Source organism: Dendrobium catenatum, unplaced genomic scaffold, assembly GCF_001605985.2.
Source record: "Dendrobium catenatum unplaced genomic scaffold, ASM160598v2 fragScaff_scaffold_883, whole genome shotgun sequence".
Classification (NCBI taxonomy): domain Eukaryota; kingdom Viridiplantae; phylum Streptophyta; class Magnoliopsida; order Asparagales; family Orchidaceae; genus Dendrobium; species Dendrobium catenatum.
The window spans coordinates 273,252-292,156 of record NW_021319345.1 but is presented as its reverse complement, the minus strand read 5'-3'; the positions used below and the strand labels follow the sequence as shown (position 1 = coordinate 292,156).

At 31.1% G+C, this 18,905-nt stretch overlaps 1 protein-coding gene across 1 annotated transcript; it reads left to right on the top strand.

Annotated features, from left to right (window-relative positions):
* Window positions 1-6,666: 6,666 nt before the first annotated feature.
* Window positions 6,667-18,033, top strand: LOC110101186 (adenosine deaminase-like protein). Its single transcript, XM_020828977.2, has 11 exons — window positions 6,667-6,882; window positions 8,516-8,586; window positions 9,234-9,325; window positions 9,395-9,454; window positions 9,537-9,767; window positions 12,090-12,166; window positions 12,255-12,324; window positions 12,446-12,559; window positions 12,671-12,737; window positions 17,548-17,652; window positions 17,738-18,033. The coding sequence occupies exons 1-11, from the start codon at window positions 6,776-6,778 to the stop codon at window positions 17,881-17,883; spliced, it is 1,140 nt and encodes a 379-aa protein (XP_020684636.1). The 5' UTR covers window positions 6,667-6,775; the 3' UTR covers window positions 17,884-18,033.
* The last annotated feature ends 872 nt before the right edge of the window (window positions 18,034-18,905 follow it).

The following is an 18,905-nucleotide window of genomic DNA, read 5'->3' as shown; positions in this document are numbered from 1 at the left end:
TCTAAATTATGACGGAAATGAAATTTTGAACATCATGTAGGCATTTTTTGGCGACTCTGATAAACTTTCATTATGTTCATTTTTTTTTTATTCGGTCCTTATCTTGATTCTGTCACCTATATGTTCCTTGCAATGTTAGCAAAAAAATAAATTTCCTACACACAACTCAAGTTGTTATTAGTATAACCAATAATATGTGTTATTATTAAAACTTTAATGTACACCATACTTACGAGATTCAACAACCAGCTCAAAGTATGCCACATGAGTGGTAGTAGTTCTCTCGTTATTGGTTTTGAGGTGGGAATTTTGTACTTCTTCGGGGTAACCACCTTTGTGATTTCCATAAAGAATATGTTTTTCAATTGTGGCTTTTCTTTCTTCAACTAATCTAGTTTTGGTGGATTTCTCATTGTTGTCAAGATAACAAGTGTCATATGTCATTTGATTAGAAGATAACACCCATAGGCCATAGGTCTAGTAGGTTTCTCTTAATAGTTAAATTAGATAACCCTCTCAAGAGCTTCTACCCTTAGGAGTTGACGAGTTGTAAAGGCCTTCAGTTTAATTTCTCTAATTTTTTTAAAGATTATCTAAGGGAGCACCATGGTGCTACATTTCCAAGCTCTCGAGTTTCTGGAATTTAATTGATTGCATCTATGTTTGGGTCTTGAATATCGTGGCGTTGGGTCAACAAAATTATTTTTTAATAAAAATATTAAAAAAAAACATTAATATTAAATCACTTATTCCATCATCTCCTCCCCATTTCTTTTTTACATGTAAGGAGAGAGAACATATAGAAGATGAAAGTAAGAAAGAGATGAGGAAATAGGAGAGATAAGGCAAATATTAGGTTGATATTCTGTCACTCCAATTGTAAAAAGTGCTCTTATCGTGGAGATAACATTACCCTAACTCTATTTTTGATCATTTTTTAAGTTTTATCTTTCTTTTCTCTTGAAATTAATTAAGATGCAATATCTCTCATTTTAGTGATTTTTTATCGCATTTTTTATATGTGATATATATTGTCACCCTAAAATTTTTTATTGGTTATATTAAAATTTCACTAGTTGATTTTACATATATGTTATATTCTTTGAAATTAGTAGAATAATGTCAGATATGAAATGATTAGGAGTTAATGTAATACATTTGGACGTGAAATATATGACTTGCATAAGTTTACTATTTTTTGTTGCTTAACATGCATTTTGATATAATGCATGATAATAATGAGTATAATGATAGATATATTGGGTATACGTGATGTTTATTATTATGATTTATATGATATGTTATGTGTGTAAAATAAAAAAAAATTGTCTAAAAATGATTAACTGATTCATATTAACTGGTGACATATTATTCTTTATAAGAGGGTGGGTTGGCGTGCTTTCCTTTAAATAAAATTAATCTTATAATCCTAAGTGTTTTGAAAAATATGGTATAAGAAGATTGACTGATATAATATGATACACCAATAGACAAAAAATTGATGACTTCTTACATGAAAGTCACCTATGTGACATGTGATATGAGACTGATTATTAGTAACATACTAATATAATTGAGACTAATTCATGCTTAGTATGAATAACTTATAGAACTTGATACATGAAAAACAACACAGGTAGTTAGATATTTGGCCTTGCTTAAATATGCATATACACAAGTATATAAGATAAATTAAATAAGTGACACAATATAATATGATAAGAACATGATACATGCATGTCTGCAATAGGCATATGATAAGATTGATAAGATCAATATAAGTGCTTATATACATATAAAATATATGATATACATAAAATATTGTATCTAATAGAGAACATGATATACATGCATTGATGTTGCAAGACATGCAATGCCTCTAGAACATTTAAACATAATGACATATAAATAGACATGAAGTATAATTTACAGACAAGAACAGAATTAATAATATACTTGTTGTTTTATATTAAACATGTGTATACGAATGATATCATATATTGATTATGTCTATGACTACTAATCACTGATTATAAAATATATTACTTGTATTGATTTTCATTGCTCGTACAAAATAACAATGTTCATATTGATTGCTACATGTTTAGTACTACATGTTCTTACTTCGACATGTATATACTATTTTGGATTAAAAGATTGCATGTATATTGCTTATATTGCATTACACTGATTATAGATGTAGGTTTTGATAATCTACTAGTTGTTAGCTCATTATGTGATTTTACATATTTTTTCAGAAATAGGTCAAGATCTAGTGAAGCAAGGTTGAACAAAATATTCATATATAATTTTATTTCTATATTTTGAGTTTTATTTTTTGTAGTTAAAAGTATTAAAATAAAGATTAATGTACTGATATATATATTAATTGAACTTTTGACTATTATAAATAAATTAAAATTGATCATTTTTCCAAATTAATTATTGAGATGTCATAGGAGGGCCCTATGGGCCTCCTTCATAACTCTTTGAATCACACATGTAAACCTTTATTCCATATATATTAGCCACCTACTAGTAATGAAATTTTCAACTTTGTGAAAATTGGACTGGACATTGAACATGAAGAAGGTGAGGCACAAGATTTAATAGTTCGATCGAAGTAGAATTGAGGTTGAATTAGATAACGTAATAAATATGAAATTTATTTAAATAAAATATAAATGATAGAACAATCATTTAATAATATAATTTTTATTAAAAAATAAATTAAATTCACACATTAATAATATCTTATGTAATTTAAATTTAAACACATACAATCTTTAAATTTAATTCAAATTTAATAAAAATTTAGCTTACACATAAATTTATAAATTTAATATCAATTATTATTGATTTATGTTATATGTTTATATTTAATTTATACCTATAAATTATAAATTAAATTCGTATTATAAATTTATATTTATAAATTATTAAGATTTAATTATTTATTATAAATAAATAAATAATTTTTATCATACAAAAATAATAAATTAAATATATAAATTTTTAACATTATTAATTAAAAATAAATTCTATTTACATCATTAAAAAATTTACTTAAAGATATATATGGTTATTATTTATTAAAATATAAGAATAATTTTTCCAATTTAGATTATGATGTATCACAAATGATATCATAGTAATACACCATTCGAGAGATGGGAGCTAAGTGTCATACAAGACAATGTGCTACGCCATGGGAGCCTCCTCTTAAACCTTGTATGGGATAAAATGCTACATGATGGGAGCCACCACTTGAACTTGTAAGGGCCACCTCTAGAGTCCTATCTTCTTCGTAGATGATTCTGGGATACAGATGCCGAGGAGTACGTCAGTTACTTAATTGGGGGAGATTATGAAACCCCTTAAGTAAAAGAAATCTAACTCTTAAACATCGAGGCGCCTTTTGGTATAATGATTGAAATTTTCATTAGAAACTCCGCAGTTAAGCATGTTCATCCTAGATCAATTCTGGGATGGATGACCTGCAGGGAATTAACACCAATAGGACAAAACTGTGAGGCTCTTATGCCAAAACGGATAATATATCGGTAGTTCAGAGTTTGAGATGTTACAGTTTGTGACATAGTGCTACAACGCTCAACATCATAGTGCCACATGTCAGTTCATGGTGCCACCGCATTCAAAATATTGGTGCTAGCGCATTGAATTATTTTCAAATTTTCTCGATATTAGGATGTTGGAGCACCGAAAAATCCAACGATGCAATGCTCCATTTCAGAATTTTCATATTTTTCATTTCAAAATTACTTTCATAACTATTAGATTGTTGCAAATTCACACTCATCACATTTTTAAGGATATCATATCCAAATTTATCCATGGGCAACTCTTGGACTTCACCACAATACTATTATTAAATTAGAGAAAAAATATGATAGAAAGAGATATAGAGAGAGGATGAGAATGCTAATTAGAATTATCAACAAGTATATGATTTGAGTACAACTAATCTTATGATCATTACTTCCCTCACACAACCTACTTTGTAGGCTCAAGCAAGAGTTTGGCATTATTATAAAATGTAAGTGATCCGTTGATGAGTTTCTTATCCGTTGGAGAATGGAGAGTTGGTGAGTTATATATTTTTGGTGAGGGCAAGTTGGTGATTTCTTCAACTTTGGCGAGTTTGCCTAACTGAGATATCCTAAATTGGGCTAGCTTAATTTGAATTCGGCCTAAGGATATTTGGGTGTGTATTACTTATATGCATTTGTAGCCATCATAACACTATTATGATTAATGTAAATACTACGCCATCCTTAATGGCCTACAATCAAGCTCTCGGCTATGCTTAAAGTATATACTAGAGCAAAAAGCCTTTTGTGAGTCTGAGTAGGGCTTTGTTTGGGACAACTTTCTTATTGTTTTTTAAAACAGTTTTTAGTACAAAATTTCTAATTCAAAAAATTTGTGTGCTAAACAATTATTTAAAAAAAAACATTAAAAAAGCTGTCATAATTGAAGCCTAAGTGCAAAAGTGGTTACTGATTTAACTTCCACCCTTAGTTTATGATTTCACGACCCACTAAATAAATACAAAATAATTGCTACTTATTATTTTTACTTTTGATCATAGTTGCACATAAAATTGAGTTATATAAACATTTCAAAGATACGCACCGAAGCAATAAACATAAGATATATAATAATATAAAATTTAAATAGTTCTTACAAACATAAAGATATTGCAAAAATACTTAGAATTTGAGATGTCTCATATCATAAAAATGAAAGAGTACATAAAAAAAAAATCTTAAGAATTTTCTTATCTTCAATGCATGTTATGTTCTACAAATTAATTCAAAAATCATATGTAAAATTTATTTTGAGATATTAAACTCAATAGGATTTATGTCATCAACCTGAAATAATTATTCAAATCACAGATATCAAAATATGTTGATCATTATTGTATTAATATTCATGTGTGTAATCAATATATTGCTATGCTTTACAAAATATAGATTATAGATATACTTATATACATACAATTCTTACTTGTGTATGTATGATTAGTATTGTAGCACATGCATATCAAAATTTCAAAAGGTGCAAGATCCAACTTAATCAAAATAGGTAGCAAGCCATAGGTCACTAGGACATCTTATCGGACATATCTTGAGTTAGAGACTCTGAAACATATACTTATGTACTAGAATTAATCGCGAAGGCCCTTATTGATGTAGCCATTGACATAAATAAACTATACACATAATATATGAATATTGACAACAATTGGATGATGTTGGTCCGATAATGGTGGTTGAATGATAGCGATCAAGTAATTGTGGTCAAGCGATAGTAATTAGATGATGACAATTAGAAGATGATAATGGGATGACAATAACCAAGTGATGAAAGTCTAAGAAAAACCATATGGTAGTGGAACTATTATTATAAAATGTAAGTCATGTGGCGTTGGTCAAATGATGAAAGTCATGAGACAACGGTTGAATGATAACATTCGAGTGGCAACAATTAGGAGATGACCATCAGATGATGGTGACTGGGCAATGATTTTTGGGCAACAACATTTAGGCAATGTGAGTTGGATGACATGGTGTTTAATGATGATCATCATTGACGAATGTCATGTAGAGCTTTAAATATATTTAGATCTTTATGTTATTTTCAAGCTCAATTTTTCCCCTCTTCATCCCGAGAAGAATTTATGGAGTGACATTTTGATCAAATATTTCACAACATTCAACCTATTGACCTTTATTGAATCATTTGTTCATAAATTATTCATTCATTATTTAACTGCCATAATAAGCTTAGAATTAAGTAAACTTAGGCTTGTTGGAATTAAATTGTTACTTGATTTGATTACAAATAGTCAATATTTGGAGATAATTTGACCATTTAATTAACACCTCTAAATTTTTAAATATACTTCAACTACTTAATTGAGGTTTAGATAGTGTCACATTCATTATCGTTTGATTTATCTTGTCAAGACATTCAATTCGACGACAATTTCATTGAAATCAGAGTTCTTATGATTTTGAAATAATTTCAAAAAATTTTAATACAAAATAATGCTTCAAGTTTCACAGTGATCAAGCATATTTTCATATCAGGTGCACACACAAAAATTTGGTACGACATATAATTTACTTTAGCTCCAAAGCCTAATAAGCCAATTAATCTAACCCATGAAAATTAATGGAGGCCTCACAAGGAACACAAAAGTCATATTTCAACCACCAAAGAAATTGTCATTTTACTAAAGAAATCATTAATGATGGAATCCATGCTTACATGTTTGGCCAAAATTTTTCTTTGTCATTGATCTTTCCTTAAAAAAGAAATAGGATGATAAAAGTAAGGTTAATAAAATGATGCTATTTTATACCTAATGGGTCTATGCAGCCCCCAAAAAGGAATTGGTCACATCCAAAGTTCCAAACCCTAACTAACATATTAGCATAGCATATCAAATAATCATACTACAATGGGATTGGTGGATGAAAGTTTGGATCAAAATTAATTGGATGTATCAATATGGACCAAAAGTCGCATCTTTCCACCGTATTTCGCTGCAAAAACATGCCTTTTTAACTTTTAAATTGATTGGATTTCCTTAGTAAAAGAATCTCAAACCAGACATTCCAAATTTGAAAACTCACGGCGCCGCAGTATATAATAATGCAGCCTTCATTTCAATCCCTACCTTGAAAACATAGATTTTTGTTCGAGTGAGGGCCAGCGTGCGAGTATACGAGAGCGGCCAGTGATGGAGAAATGCACCAACTTGGCGGAAATGAAGGAGTGGTGCCGTGCAATTCCCAAGATAGAGCTCCACGCTCACCTCAATGGCTGCATCCGAGACTCCACGCTTCTGTGCTTCTCCATCTCTTTCTTTTTATTGTTTGATTTTTGCGAAAGTTTGGTATTTTTCTCGTAATTGAAGTTAGGTTTCTCCAACCTGTTAAATATTATAACTTATTAGCTCGATTTTAGTGTTTAGAAGGTCTTGCTATTATAGGTTTTCCTGTAATCAATGCTTTGGATTCTCTTGGAGCATGGATTTCAGTTTCCTTCTTTTAATCTAACTCATATATTCTAAATCCTTTATCACTGGAATATCTTTTTATAGGGTTTGTTTTGCTAGGCTTAATTAATCTTAAGATGCAAAGCAAGATAGTTTGGTTGGGGGAATATTGAATGAAATTTAATACTGTTTTTGGGTTTGGCATAAACATGATAAGCTTGAGTTATGAGAGGATTGATTAATATGCTTATCAAGCGCTAATCCCCACACTAAGCGCAGCTCTGACTATGCTCATCAGACATATTCCTATCGCCAATGATGAATTAACTGGTTAACAACAAAATTTTGTGAGCAATTGTGGATTAAATCGATCATGAGTTACAAATAATCTTCTTGAATATTATGGTTGAAGTATTGCCATTTGATCTACTCTACTCACAGCTGAGATCAAAATCAGAAACAACCAAGGTTTCAACTGAAGTTTTCTGATAATTTGATCTGATATGTGAAGTTTTAAGGTTTATCAGAATTATGATTTGTTTCCTTATCCTGGAGGATGTTGGAGTGTGGAGAACAATTACCACCCCCCCCCCCCCCCCCCCCCCACCAAAAAGAACTAAGTCTATTTTAAAAAAAAAGTAGCCTTTTTGTTTTGTGGGACCCAGCAAGTTAGATGGATAATTATATATTGGAACTTTTGAATGAATTTATTTAAAAAAGTTACACACTCATATTTGTATGTTTTGAATCCCAGATCTCTATGATTGGAGCCGAAGCTCTCAACCATAGTGCTAGGGTGAGCTAAAGTGTGTGCCAACTAGCCTAGTAGGTAAATACATGCCAAGATATCGCGATCTAATCCCTCCTTTATTAAAATTGTGTTTAGACACTCAAACTTCCCTCCCCGAAAGGATTAAAACTAGTAAATCTCTAGTTGCCTTTTCTAGTCTTTGTTGTCTATTTGCCACTCTCCACTTCTTAAAGGCCCAAAGGGTGTTGGTTGTTGTTGGAAAGCTCATTGTGTTGTAGCTGGTCTAATCACCAAATTATGAGTTTGTTTGATCTTTCCAAGTGCATTGAATATTTACCCCTTTTTCCTTTTTAGGTGGAACCCACTTTAGTATCTTTTCATAATTGGCTTCATTATTATTTTTATATGGCTACAAAGTAAGGCTAGATTTTGTTCATTTGATTACTTAGTAAAAGAAAATTCACATTTAATAGCTTCTTACTTTCCAGGCATGGCCTACTTTACTTTAATCCATTTGATTTGTAAGCTGTCCTTTTTAGTGAATTTATTTATAAGTTGGATATAACACTTGCTTTTATAATTTCTTGTTGATTGTTATTGCCCTGATCTGAAGAGTTAATTAGGATTCTGCAAAGTTTTTGTTTGTAGAACTTATCAATCTGCTTATCGTTCTTTATCATAAAAAGATTTCTTAGGAAAACTCACTCACTAATCATTCTGCAAATCAACAGGGAGCTTGCTAAACTGCTCGGTGAAAAGGGTGTAATCATTTTTGCTGATGTAGAGCATGTGATCCGGAAATGTATGTCTGCATGTTTTCATCATTTGAACTCTTTGTAATTTATATTTAAATACTTTTTTCTTCTTTTAAAAGACATACTACTAATTTAAAATTGTCTTTATATATCTTATGTTAGTTTTCAGAATTAGTTTAGTAAAGAATTTAAATAGAAACATGCAGCTTATTTTGGTCTGTTGGTTAGAAGCTTTGGCTATCAATCAAGAGGTCTTGGGTTCGAGTCTTGCGTATGTGATGTGTGTGTGAGTTTGCCTTAATTGGCATAAATGTCCAAAAAAAAAATTAAATAGAAACTACTTCAAATTGTTTTTTTCTCGAAAGTAAATTGCATTGATTTCTTTGTCAAGGACATTTTATAAATCATGATTATTTCATAAACTGAAACATGTATGTTCTCTAACAAACTAAAAATCCTTATTATATGTTCTCACTTTGATTAACTACAATTAAATATCTGGCCTTATCTTTAGATAGCAGAAGTGGCACATGGTTTAACCCAGAATTTGACATTGTCTAAAGAACTGCAAGTGTATTCAAGCACTTTTAACAAGAAATTATTCTTTATGGAAAAATTGAGATGAGAAGATGGCTATGATTTTTTACCTTTATTAACAGTACTAATCCGTGTGTTCTACTTAATATTGCTGAAGGTGGCCGATCCCTGACGGAGTGTTTCCAGCTTTTTGATTTGTTCCACATACTTGCAACTGACCATGAAACAATTTCAAGGATCACAAAGGAAGTATGTTTAGTTCAGTCTCCCTTACAACCTTTTCTTACATAACTGGCTGAAATCAGTTTCTTTAAATAGGTTGTTGAAGATTTTGCGGCTGAAGAAGTTGTTTATTTGGAACTAAGGACAACGCCGAAGGTACATTATATAGAGGTTTTTTATTTTGGAAGAAAAAAAAACTTGGGATTTTTTACAATGTATTGATTCAGCTTAAATGCAGAACAATGAAGCAAAGGGTATGACAAAGCGTTCTTATATGAAGGCAGTTATCAATGGCCTTAGATCTGTTGACACTGTGGATGCTTCTTTCATTAACTTGAATGGAAAGACAGAAAGCTTCTGTGAACCCATGCAAAAAAGCTGTACAACTTGTATGGAAAAGAAAAAGATATATGTTCGCTTACTTCTGAGTATTGACCGCCGCGAAACGACAGCAGCAGCCATGGAGACGGTATGTTAAGCAGAGTTCATTTCAATTTTGTTTATGTATGTGCTTGAAATGCATTGGCTAGAAAGTGATGCCCCCCCCCCCCCCCCCCCCCCCCCCCTCAACGACTTGAACCTTTTGTTTTAACTGTTACATCTCTTGTGAATTTATCTTTATTTTCTATGGAAGGCTAAAGGTAGGGATGAATAACACCTTCAGAATAGTGCAGACACACACCTCTAAACTTGGAAGCAATAATGTTCACCAACATTGTCACAACATGAACACTTTTCAACTTGGCTCAGGCTCCATATGGTATTGTCAACTTTTGTTGGGTTATGCTGTGCTATATAGTATTATAGTGCTGTGATGTGCTATACTGTCGAGTAATTTGGATGTCTTTTTTGGTAAAATCAGTTGTGAATGTTCGGTTAAAGTTAATTATGACATTAATATGAGTTGATAGAACTACTGAAATGGATACATATTCTGAATTCTATATTAGCTTTAATATAATTTTCCAATCTTTATTAGTCCATAATTAATTTAGTTAGATGCAACAACAACAAAAACAACATCAAGCCTTAATCCCACTATGTGGGGTCGGCTATATGAATCATTTTTCTCCATTGTGTTCTGTTAAGAGTCAAATTCTCATTTAAGTTTAATAAAAAAAGATATTTTCTAATATTTTATAGCCAAGTCTTTTTAAGTCTACCTCTATCTTTCTTAACATAAGTCAAATCCAATACATCTACTCTCCAAATCGATTCATCGGAAGGCCGACATTTTATGCGTCCAATTCATCTAAGGAGGCTCTCTCTAATCTTATCTGCCACTGGAGCTACTCCAACCTTTTCACGTACATACTCATTTCACATTATGTCTCTAAGAGTGAAGCCACTCATCCACTTGAGCATTCTCATCTTTACAACACTTAAATTCTCTTTTAATTGCCAACATTCTATGCTATAAAGCATTGCAAGTCTCACTACCATTTTATAGAATTTTCCTTTAAGTTTGAGGGGTAATTTTCTATCACACAAAGGTTCAATGCATTTCTCTTCTTCAGCCATCCAACTTGAATTCTACTAATAATATCCCATTTATTTCACCATCACTTTGAAAAATAGGCCCAAGGTATCTAAAACATGTATTCTTATTAATGACTTGATCTCCCAAAGTCACAATCCCCTCACTAGATTTATTTACTATTAAAATTACACTCAATGTATTCGATTTTAGATCTACCCAAACGAAAATTTTTAGATTGTAAGGTTGACATCCATAATTCAAGTTTACCTTCAACTCCCTCTCTAGGCTTATCAACAAGAAGAATATCATAAGCAAAAAGCATACACCAGGGTACATCCTCCTACAAATGTCTAGAAAGAACATCCATGACTAAAGCTGATCCTGATGTAATCCAATTGAAATAGGAAAATACTTGGTCAAACCACCTTGTGTTTGAACACAAGTAACAACTCACTACATACATATCTTTGATGACTTAAATATAACCATTATTAACTCATTTCTCTTCTAGAACTCTCCAGAGCACTTCTCTTGAAACTTTATGATATGCTTTCTCTAAATTAATAAATATCATATGTAGATCTTTTTTATTCTCTTTATACTTCTCTATCAAACCTTTCAATAAATGTATAGTTTCTATAGTAGACATGCCCGGCATTAATCTAAATTGATTTTGAAAAATATTAGTATCACGTTGTAACATATGCTCAATAACTCTCCCCCATAGTTTTAAAGTATGACACATTAACTTAATTACTCTATAATTTACACACTCTTATACATCACCTTTATTCTTAAAAATAGAAATTAACACACTTCTTCTACACTTATCTGACATCTTTTTAGTCTTCAAAATAATATCGAAAAGTTTTGTAAACCAAGAAATTCCTTCATTTCCTAAGCATTTCCACACCTTTATTAGAATATCATCAGTGTTTTGTGCCCCGCCGGGACCACCAAACACTATTGTTATCAGGTCCCAAGCGCTAGATAAGAAAAGTGGAGGGTTGCGTTAGGTAGTCGACAACTAGCATAAAACTTGTCGAATAATTATGACATTTAGATGAACAAGCAAAAATTCATTGAAGGATTTTTTTTGGAAGCTACCTAAAGTTTCTCTCAAAGAAGGAAGCTTTTTAGTTCTCATGCAATTGAATTTTTTCTCACAGCTATTACATCAATCACCTAAAAATAACTTCTATTTTTCGAGGATGCAGAAGTAGGCAACAAAAAAACTATACCACACAGAACCTCAGTGTCTGTAACTGCATTAACTAGCACCTTTCAATTCTTTACTTTTCGATCTTGCAGGTTTGTTTGGCTTTAGAAATGAGAGAGTTTGGGGTGGTTGGGATTGATCTTTCTGGCAATCCTGTTGTTGGGGAATGGTATAATTTTGTATGTTCGTTACTTGCAGAACTTAGAAAAGCGTCTTGTAATTGTTATATGACTTTCCACTTTATAACTGCCATGTAGGAATACTTTTCTGCCAGCTTTGAAGTATGCTAAAGAGCAGGGCCTTCCTGTTACTCTTCATTGCGGAGAGGTGCAATCGAGTTTTGGAAAGATTCTCATATAGCTATTTCACCATTTCCTGTTTTTTTTTTTTCTTTCGAAGTCTCAATCGGTTGACTAACTGATTTAGTGTGACAACTTAGTGGTTCTAGGTATCTAACAAGATGGAAATCCAAGCAATGTTGAATTTTTCTCCTGATAGAATTGGTCATGCTTGCTTTCTTGATGAGGATGACTGGGAAAAGGCTAGATTATCACAAATCCCAGTCAGTATTTTTCTCCTAACTTCGCTTTGTATGTTCTCTATTGCTTTTGTAACTCGAAGCCTTTCTAAAGATACTTTGCATTTTGTTTAAATTTTCAATTTATGCATGCAGGTTGAGATATGTCTAACATCCAATCTTAGGACCCAACGTCTCTCGTCGATACATGTTCATCATTTTGGTTTGTCCTCTTTTACTTTATGATTTGGGACTACTAATTAAAAAACAAGATGCATCTGTATGATGGAAACATGTATTTTCTCATCTCTTAATGGTTTTCTTATGCAATATTAATCTAAAGAGAACAATATTAAAATGATCTTTAGATTATTTGCAGGGAGTCATTTTAAGGCATTTCCAACCGAACGTCGAACATGCGTATGACGTCGTTCGGTCGCTCTTGTCGAACGTCAAATCTTTCGCTATTTGCTTGCGGGTGAATAGTGCGATGCTAATATTGGCGTTACACTGTTCACCTATGCGATTTTTCTGTCTCAATTGAATTTGCCAAAAAAACGCGCGAAAGAGGAGAAAGATGGTTTTCTTCGCTGAAGCGCGCAAAATGAGTTCGATTGGAGATGAATCACGACATTTTTGAATTTTACTGCATTTTGGAGTGAAAAATAAGATTTTCGGTTGGAGATGCGCTTAGTCCCAGGCTATGCAAAAATTCCAATTTGGTCCTTTAAATCATCAATTTAAACAAATTAGTCCCATGGTTGTAAGTTTTTAGTCTATGTTCATGCATGAGGTTAAAAATGAGTATATCTTCAAAATATACATTTTCTTCTTGAAATTTTTATAAAATTTGTGAACTTTACTAACTGTCATCTTTTTTTCTTTTCTTTATTACTAATTGTCATCTTCTGCTTACCTTATACTTTTGTTTAGGGTTTAGGGTCTGGTCCAATTTTCTGCATATATTGAGTATCAATGAATTAAAAAAAAAAAGATCTACACTATCATTAAACAAATTGTTATCCTGTCAGATCTCATAATTATTATCCTGAAAATTCTCAGAATCATCTAATACATTGTACTCATAATCATCATCTTCAACATCTTCATCACCGCTACTCCTCTCATTTGCCTCTACATGCTGTCATCAGCTTTTTCCATTTGCGCTGAAAAAAAAAAAGCCACTTAGCAGTCTCACGTCTTCTTCAACCGGAATGGAAACCTTTTTGTATCCAGTTTTTGGTCCACTACTCTTCTTTCGCTACACTTTTTGACTCATGATATTAAGTTGATTGGGTATCCTGTTCAGCTAGAGTTCTCCTGGCGGCTCGGGTGATAGCGCAACTTTTTCCCTTCTCCTGGTAGGTTGGACAGATAGTTAAGGATTCTAGAATGGAAATATTAAAAAAAAAGAAAAGAAAATACATAAGCATCCCAAAATACCCTATATCCCCACCTTATTCGTCCACTTCATGTTGACAATGCCATCAAATTAAACTGTGATTTTAAATGTGAGATTATTTTTGCTTATGTTTGAGGAGTCAATGGACTAAATTATACATTTTGAATAGTTTGGGACAAAAATACAAACAAATTCTATAGGGGCCACTTTGATCTTTTTTTCCTTAATCTAATAGATGTGTCTTTCTATAATTTGGTTAATATTTTCCATGGATGATATTTATGTACTTGGAACAAATAATGAACTCCTATAGATATTACCATTTAGTATTATTTTGGCTCGAAGCAGAATAACCATTTAATATTTTTTAAACTATGGTATTATGATCGGAGTTGTACTAGAAATGGTGTAGTTGTGATTATAGATAAGAGTTTGAAAGATAATATTATAAAAATTAATAGAATTTGAGATAGATTATAACTTTAAAGATTATTGTTGATGCTAAGATTATTAATATTATAAGTGTTTATGTTCCTCAAGAATGTTTGCATATGTATTCAAAATTAAAATTTTGGAATGACCTAGACGAAATAATACAAAAAATACATCTTGAAAAAAGAGTATTTATTGGAGGAGATTTAAATGGACATGTTGACAGTGAGGTAGATGGTTTTAAAAGCATTTATGATGGCTATGATTTTGGAACGACTAATGAAGGTGATGAGATCATATTAGATTTTTTTTTAGCTTATGATTTTGTAATTGTTAATATATTATTCAAGAAAAGACATGAGTATATCATCATTATAAGAATGGATAACATAAAATTCAGATTAATTATTTTCTTATAAGAAAAATATATTATTTAGATTGCAAAGATTGTAAAGTCATTCGAGTGAAAGTTTATGTACCTAATATCGCTTATTAGTTTTGTACTTTAAGATGAAGTGACAAAAAATAAAAAATAAAGTAAATCGTTGTTTTAGGATTAGATGGGGACATTTAAAGAATATTAACAAAATAATTTTTGAGATTAAGATTCTAGATCTTAAGATTTGTTTTTGCACAAGGAACATAATGTTATGTGGGAAAAAATAATTAATGATTTAAGAATGTTGCAAAAGATGTATTTATAGCATCAAAGAGAAAAGCTACTAATAGTAAAAATAATTGGAGGTGGAATCAAAATATGTAAGAAAAAAATAAAAATAAATAAAATTTGTTATAAAAATTGGTTTAGCAATAAAAATTTTGATAATTGCAAATGTAATAAAGAGGCTCATACGGAGTCTAAGAAAGCAATATGTGATATAAAAATTTTAGCTTTTAATGATTTATATAATAGATTAAATACTAAGGAGTGTGAAAGATATATGTATAAGTTAGCTAAACAAAGATATAAGATTAGTAAGGATTTAGTTCAACTGAAGTGTATTAAGGATGAAAATAAAAAATATTTTTTATTAGAAGAGGATATTCTAACAAAGGTGGATGAGATATTTTGCTAAACTTTTTAATGAAGACTATGAGAATGCGATTGAATTTAGTGACCTTAGTACCTTAAATGAAAATAAATATTTTTGTTTTTATCGGCGTATTAGTAAAACTGAAGTTAATGAGGTTTTAAAGAAAATGAAGTGTGAAAAAGTTGTTGGACCTGATGATAACTAATAGATGTGTGAAACTACTTAGGAGATGAAGGAATTTCTTGGCTTACTAAACTTTTTAATATTATTTTAAAGACTAAAAAGATGCCATATGAGTGGGAAATGAGTGTGTTGATTCCTATTTTTAAGAATTAAGGTGTTGCACAAGATTGTTCAAATTATAGAGGAATTAAGTTAATGTGTCATACTTTAAAACTATGGGAGAGAGTTATGGAGCATTGATTGTGGCGTGGCACTAATGTTTCTCAAAATCAATTTGGATTTATGCCAGGTAGGTCTACTATGGAAGCTATATATTTATTGAGAGGTTTGATGGAGAAGTATAGAGAGAATAAGGAGGATCTACACATGATTTTTATTGATTTAGAGAAATCTTATGATAAAGTTTCAAGAGAAGTGTTATAGAGAGTTCTACATAAGAAATGGGTTAATAATGTTTATATTCAAGTCATTAAGGATATATATAAATGAGTTGTTACTTGTGTTCAAACACAAGGTGGTTTGACCAAGTATTTTCCTATTTCAATTGGATTACATCAAGGATCAACCTTAAGCCCATATGTTTTTGCTTTAGTCATGGATGATCTCACTAGACATTTGCAAGAGGTTGTGCCATGGTGTATGCTTTTTGCCTATAATATTATTCTTGTTGATAAGACTAGAGAGGGAGTTGAAGGTAAACTTGTATTATGGAGGTCAACCTTAAAGTCTAAAGGCTTTCATTTGATTATATTTAAAATTGAATATATGGAGTGTAATTTTAGTAATAATAGATCTAGAGCGGGGAATGTGACTTTGGGCGATCAAGTCATTAATAAGAGCACACATTTTAGATATCTTGGGTCTATTGTTTAGAGTGATGGTGAAATAGATAGGGATATTATTAATAGAATTCAAGTTGGATAGTTGAAGTAGAGGAATGCATTGGGCTTGTTATGTGTTAGAAAAGCCCCTCTGAAAACTTAAGGAAAAATTCTATGAGATGGTAGTGAGACCTGCAATGCTTTATGGTGCAGAATGTTAGTCATTAAAAGAGAAGCATAATATTAAGTTAAGTGTTGCATAGATGAGGATGCTCAGGCGAATGAGTGTCCTTACTCTTAGAGACACGATACAAAATGAGCATATACGTGAAAAGGTTGGAGTAGCTTCAGTGGAAGATAAGATTAGAGAGAGTTGCCTTAGATGGTCTAGTCACATAAAACGGCGTCCTTCCGATAATCCATTTATGAAAGTAGATGCATTAGATTTGACTTGTGTTAAGAAAGATAGAGGAAGACCTAAAAAGACTTGGTTAGAAAATATTAGAAATAACTTTTCTTTATTAGATTTAGAATTGAATTTAATTGTTAATAGGACACAATAGAAATGACATTTCTTTATCAGATTTAGATGATAATTTGACTCTTAATAAAATACAATAGAGAAAAAAGATTGATGTAACCGACCCCACAATGAGATAAATATTTGTTGTTGTTGTAGACCGAAGAACCACAATAACATCTGCTTATTAAGGTTTTGAACACAGTACATGAAGTTCCCGCCAAAGTAAGGTGTGGAGAACGATTAATATATGCAACATTATTGCTGTCTTATTTTCATGACTCACAGTGCTGATTAAATGTCAACTAACTACTAATAATGTTGAACTTGTGAATGCCATGTCAATCTCCGTAAACCCAAAATTTGGATACAAGTAGACATTTGATGTGGAACTTAAGCTTCGTTTGGGACAACTTCTTTGTTACTTCTTAAAGCAACTTTTTATTACAAAAATTTAAAATTTTATACTAGAAAGCTGCTTTAAGAAACAACAAGAAAATCGTCCCAAACGAAACCTTAATAGAAAAGACATATCATAACAACTAAAAGCACTTAGAGTGGTGATAATAAGTGGTGACACTAATGATAAGAAAGCTATGATTTTACATACTAATTTATCTTTTTCTTTCTAATTTTCTCAGCTAATCTTTACAATGCCAACCATCCACTGGTCTTATGTACTGATGATACAGGCCTGTTCTCCACTAGTCTTTCCAATGAGTATTACCTTGCTGCTGAGACCTTCGGTAGGCTTCTTTCTTCGTAGATTCATATCTATGAACAGCTTATATGTTGCTCTTACTGCTTTTCTATTTGTCTTTGAGTTATCAGGGCTTGACAAAAAAGACATGCTTCAGCTAGGTGCAAATGCTATTGAATTTGTGTTTGCTGACAGTGAAGTGAAGAAGGCTATTAGAGAGATCTTTCGGGCATTTGAGAGAAGACTTGCTGATGAGTTTCCTTCATGGAAATCATGACTAGGCTTACCATATAATGAAGCTCACAATCAAAACATTTGCTGACTTGCTTATTCTTTTCATAGTATGTGATGTCAGTAACATTATTATTATGCATTGATATCCATCATTCAACAATATTATCTTTTTATGCAATTATCTTTGGTATTACCATTTGCATTTTGTTATCATCATCATCATCATCATATATGCTCTGTTTTTACATACATTCTAGCAACTAGTTAAATGTTGAATGTTATCAAGCTAAATATCATATAGGACAAAATTATTGAATTTAGCTGATTCACCAAGGAATTTGGAACCAAATTTAAAATTAAAATATAGTTTTAAAACTTTTTGAAAAGCATTATTGTTTATTAAATAATAAAACTTTTTCTCCTTGAAAATATTCTGATAAAATGCAATGAATTGCAAGAATTGATTACTCCAATTTTAAATTGATATGTGAAGCAATATTTTCCTATGAGCAAATTCACAATCAAACTGAATGTTCTGTAATTGCTCTCTACTAGAACAAATTCAACTTCAACATGTAAATGAGAATATCTCCTTAATAAAATGAGCATATGGCTAAAAAATTATAAAAAATTTAATTTTTTACTAAAAAACTGCTTTAAGAAACAATAAAAAAGTCAATCTCAAAAGGAAGCTGAAGTTTTTCTTCTTTTCCTTCATTAGCCCTTCTAAAAAAATCAAAAGTATCAAACTATTTAACAATTTTATCAATCAAAACCAAACTTTATATGTATCACAACACTGCAATGCCTCTTACATATATAACAAATCAACTCAAACGAATCAATTTCATAAAAGATAAAAAGAACAAAACGAAAGGGTATGATTCAAACCATGTTAGAGCATTGTTCAAGCAATTTTCAAACTAGGTTTCTTCAGCTCAGGTTTCCGATTTATACTTTTATATGATAGAGATGTTTTGACCAAATAAAAATTTCAGGTAATTGGCTCAAAAAAATAAAAAGTGTTGATATTTAATCAATTACATATATTATGAGTCATAAAAA

Excerpts from the sequence above, each read along its gene's own strand:
- LOC110101186 (XM_020828977.2), top strand. The coding sequence starts at position 6,776 with ATGGAGAAATGCACCAACTTGGCGGAAATGAAGGAGTGGTGCCGTGCA. Across the intron at positions 6,883-8,515 it reads ATCCGAGACTCCACGCTTCT|GGAGCTTGCTAAACTGCTCG; the intron begins GTGCTTCTCCAT and ends GCAAATCAACAG. Across the intron at positions 17,653-17,737 it reads CCTTGCTGCTGAGACCTTCG|GGCTTGACAAAAAAGACATG; the intron begins GTAGGCTTCTTT and ends TTGAGTTATCAG.